The sequence below is a fragment of the Arachis duranensis genome, chromosome 3, assembly GCF_000817695.3.
Source record: "Arachis duranensis cultivar V14167 chromosome 3, aradu.V14167.gnm2.J7QH, whole genome shotgun sequence".
In the NCBI taxonomy this organism is placed as follows: domain Eukaryota; kingdom Viridiplantae; phylum Streptophyta; class Magnoliopsida; order Fabales; family Fabaceae; genus Arachis; species Arachis duranensis.
Genome location: NC_029774.3, coordinates 76,807,738 through 76,812,322, shown reverse-complemented (window position 1 = coordinate 76,812,322; position 4,585 = coordinate 76,807,738). Strand labels below are relative to the sequence as shown.

At 38.7% G+C, this 4,585-nt stretch overlaps 1 protein-coding gene across 1 annotated transcript; it reads left to right on the top strand.

The window, feature by feature from the left end:
* The first annotated feature begins 897 nt into the window (after nucleotides 1-897).
* Nucleotides 898-3,517, top strand: LOC107479573 (uncharacterized). The gene is made up of 4 exons (XM_016099703.1): nucleotides 898-1,256; nucleotides 2,503-2,588; nucleotides 2,691-2,855; nucleotides 3,120-3,517. Exons 1-4 carry the CDS (start codon nucleotides 898-900, stop codon nucleotides 3,515-3,517), a joined length of 1,008 nt encoding a protein of 335 aa, XP_015955189.1.
* Nucleotides 3,518-4,585: the final 1,068 nt, after the last annotated feature.

Genomic DNA, 4,585 nt, shown 5'->3' with positions numbered 1-4,585 from the left:
AAATTTTCCGTGCAAGAAGTGTAGCGCTCCTTGCTTTTGATATGAGAAGCTCCAAGTTCGAATCCTTGTGAAGCCAAATGTGCCTATTTTCTTAGTTCACTCTAGCGCTGCTGGCCTTGCTTTCCTTGTGTCTCCCCCTTCGAATCTTGGTGAAGCCACTTTGGTCTATTTTTGCTTGTTTTTGGTCCTTAAAGATGCCTTTCACTTGTACCTCAATTTCATGCTAAATATAAATTTATATATCGTTGGAAAGCTCTGAATATCAGCTTTCCAATGCAACTGAAAGTGCATCAATCGAACATTTGTAGCTCAAGTTATGGCCCTTTGAAGGAGGCATGGTCATGCTGTGAATGCCCAAGTTTAACTTAGCGAAAAATCTTGCTTCCAAGCTGATTTTTTCATGATAAAGCTAAGTTAACTTAGTTAACCGAGCTTTGTGAGTGCTGATTGTCAAGCTTCCTTGATTTGGTCATGGGCCATGCTTTTAAAAGCGTGGTCTAAGGCTCTAAAGTGTGCTCCAACTTCAAAGTGTGCCCCAAAACTCTTTTTTTCTCTTTTTTAGCTTATTTTGTGCTTCTTTGCTTCTTTTTCTTCTTATTTCCTACAGAGTTTATCAAATCAAAAGATCAAAGAAATATACCATTTAAGCACCAAAGCATTCAATGTTTAAGCATAAATCATCAATTTCTTGTATGAAAGAGCATAGAAAAACATGGCATGATGACATGTCATCAGAAGGACAGCCAGTTTTCTAAGTTCTTGGAGATCTTTAAGAGGCTTCAAATCAACATCCCTTTTGCTGAAGCATTAGAGCAAATGCTACTCTATGCCAAGTTCCTAAAAGAGCTCATGACAAAAGAATGTAGTGCCATTAAATAAAAGAAGCTTTCCCAAAAGATGAAAGATCATGGGAGCTTTCAAATCCCCTGCATCATAGGGGACATAAGCATTGAAAAGGCATTATGTGATTTGGGAGCTAGCATTAACCTTATGTCATTGGCCATGATGAAGAGAATGAGAATTGAAGAGGCCAAACCAACAAGGATGGCACTCCAACTAGCTGATAGGACATTCAAGTTTATCCATGGAGTGGTGGAAGACTTGTTGGTTAAGGTAGAAGAGTTCATCTTCCCCACTGATTTTGTGGTGCTTGACATAGAGGAAGAGGTTAATACATCAATCATACTAGGAAGACCATTCTTGGCAATAGCTGGGGCTATAATTGATGTACAAAAAGGAGAGTTAGTCCTAAGACTGTATGAATAAAAGATGGTGTTCAATGTTTTCACTGCAATGAGCTACCCAAAGGAGTCCATTGGTGAATGCATGATGGTAGACACAATGGAAAAGCTGGTTCAAAGAGTCCTAGAAGAAGAATAATATGAAGAAGTAATGGAGCAAAATCAACAAATATCATGTGGTGAACTACCACAAGAAATCATAGAAGGCTCAATCATGCTAGACAAGGTAAACAAAAAGAAAGTGGAAGCACCAAAATTGGAGTTAAAGACCCTGCCTCCAGGCTTGAAGTATGCCTACTTGGGTGACAATGACACATATCCAGTAATCATCAACTCAAGCTTGAGTGAAGAATAAGAAGAGAAGCTCATCAATGTGTTTAGGCAACACAAAGATGCCATAAGGTGGACACTTTCATATTTAAAGGGGATTAACCCTTTAATATAGATGTATAAAATCCTTCTTGAGGAGGATGCCAAGCCCTCAATACAGCCACAAAGAAGATTGAACCCAACAATAAAGAAAGTGGTACAAAAAGAAGTGTTGAAGTTATGGCAAGCAAGGGTGATTTACCCCATCTCAGATAGCCCTTGGGTGAGCCTGGTCCAAGTAGTTCCCAAGAAGGGCAGAATCATAGTTGTGCCAAATGAAAAAAATGAATTGATACTACCAAGAACAGTGACTGGATGGTGCATGTGTATAGACTATAGAAAGCTCAATGAAGCCACAAGGAAGGACCATTTTCCTCTACCATTCATGGATCAAATATTGGAGAGGCTTGCTGGACATGAGTACTACTATTTCTTAGATGGATACTCAGGATAAAACCAGATTGTAGTGTATCCTAAAGCCCAAGAGAAGACTTCTTTCACTTGCCTTTATGGTGTTTTTGCATATAGACGTATGCCCTTTTGGTTTGTGCAATGCACCTGCCACATTCCAAAGGTGCATGCTGTCTATTTTTTCTGATATGATTGAGAGGTTTATTGAGGTTTTCATGGATGACTTTTCAGGTTTTGGTGAGTCCTTTCCTAATTGCTTACACCGCCTTGTCTTGTTGCTCAAGAGATGTCAAGAGACTAACCTAGTTTTGAATTGGGAAAAGTGTCATTTTATGGTTACCAAAGGGGTAGTCCTTGGCCACAAAATCTCTTAAAAAGGCATAGAGGTAGATAGAGCCAAGGTGGAAGTGATTGAAAAATTACCCCCACCTTGCAATGTCAAAGCAATTAAGAGTTTCTTCGGACATGGTGGGTTCTATAGATGGTTCATTAGAGACTTTTCAAAGATTGTCAAACCTCTAAGCAACTTGCTTGTCTCTAATGTACCATTCATCTTTGATAGAGAATGTATGCAAGCCTTTGATGAGCTCAAAAGCAAGCTCTCCTATGCACCTATTATAGCACCATCTAAATGGGACTTACGTTTTGAATTGATGTGTGATGCATCAGATTTTGCTATTGGTGTTGTTTTAGGACAAAGGAGAGACAAGCTAGTGTATGTCATCTACTATGCTAGCAAGGTTCTTAATGAAGCCCAAACGAACTACACCACCACAGGAAAAGAACTTCTTGCTATAGTTTTTGCTTTTGATAAATTCAGATCATATCTCATTGGTTCTAAAGTTATTGTGTTTACTGACCATGGAGCTCTCAAATACTTGTTAACCAAACAAGAATCCAAGCCTAGACTGATAAGATGGATCCTACTACTCCAAGAATTCAACATTGAAATCAAGGATAGAAGTGGAGCAGAAAATAAGGTGGCTAACCACCTATCAAGAATACCACATGAGGAGAATGAAGCACACAACCCTGGGGTAAATAAAAGCTTTTTGGATGATCAATTGATGATGATTCAAGAGGCTCTATGATTTGCAGATATAGCCAACTTCAAGGCCATTAGAGAGCTACCTTCCAACATCAACAAACACTTAAAAAGGAAGCTCATCAATGATGCTAAGTATTACAGTTGGGATGAGCCTTACCTCTTCAAGAGGTGTGCTGATGGGATTCTGAGAAGATGCATCTCTCATGAGGAAGGACAAGAGGTTCTTTGGCATTGCCATGAATCCATCTATGGAGGACATTTTAGTGGAGAAAGGATTGCGGTCAAAGTGTTGCAGTATGGATTCTTTTGGCCTACAATATTCAAGGATGCAAATGAGTTTGTAACAAGGTGCAATAAGTGTAAAAGAGCTCGCAATTTACCCAAGAAGAATGAAATGCCACAAAGATTCATCATGGAATTAGAGTTGTTTGATGTTTGGGGGGATTGATTTCATGGGACCATTCTCACCCTCATACTCAAACAACTACATATTGGTGGCTGTTGACTATGTATCCAAATGGGTAGAGGCCATAACTACATCAACAAATGACAACAAAGTGGTGATTAATTTCTTGAGGAAGAACATATTTAGCCGGTTTGGGGTTCCAAGAGCTCTTATAAGTGATGGGGGAACTCACTTTTGCAACAAGTAACTTGGGACACTCCTCCTTAAATATGGTGTTAAGCACAAAGTAGCAACCCCATACCATCCACAAACCAATGGTCAAGCTGAAATTTCAAATAGAGAACTCAAGAGGATCCTTGAGAAGATTGTTGGGAACTCAAGAAAAGATTGGTCCAAGAAGCTAGATGATGCATTGTAGGCTTATAGAACAGCTTTTAAGACACATATTGGCATGTCTCCATACCAATTGGTGTTTGGAAAAGCTTGCCATCTACTAGTGGAGCTTGAATATAGAGCATTTTAGGCTCTAAAGATGTTTGATAAGTGAGAATTTAGTGTCGGTTCGGAATTTAATCAAAATAAGAATCACTTCGTTAGTAGCATAGTCCAAACCAACAATAAACTCTCACAATCAAAATGTAATCCAATGGATGTCACAATTCAAACCAAAATATAAACCAAGAGTATTTAGACTCTCGGGTCGTCTTCCTTATGAGTTATAATTGAGGTGATTAGTCATTGGCTATGAAGGGAAATGGGGGTTTGATGGCATAAGAAGCAAAGAAATGTAAATAGCAAGGGAGTAAAACAAGCATGCAAGAAATTAAAGATCAAAAGCAACTAAAAGCAATGAAAATGGAAATTAAATACTAAAAAGGACTCTTGGTGAGAATTGGGGAATTAAGAAATCCTATCCTAGTTGCGGACCACAAACATGGTAATTGTGTGTGAATTAATCCCAATTAGTCCATCCTAACATCGAGGACAAGTCAAAAAGGCATAATTAATCTCAATCCACAAGTCCTAGCCAACTCTATTAATGGGAGGCTTAGAGTTAGTGGAAACCAAATTAATTAACAATCATCACACAATGCAGAATGAACATCCACA

Coding starts and splice junctions, on each gene's coding strand:
- LOC107479573 (XM_016099703.1), top strand. CDS start 898: ATGAAAGATCATGGGAGCTTTCAAATCCCCTGCATCATAGGGGACATA. Junction 2,589..2,690: donor ATTCATCTTTGATAGAGAAT/GTATGCAAGCCT, acceptor GTGATGCATCAG/ATTTTGCTATTGGTGTTGTT. Junction 2,856..3,119: donor ATTCAGATCATATCTCATTG/GTTCTAAAGTTA, acceptor TATGATTTGCAG/ATATAGCCAACTTCAAGGCC.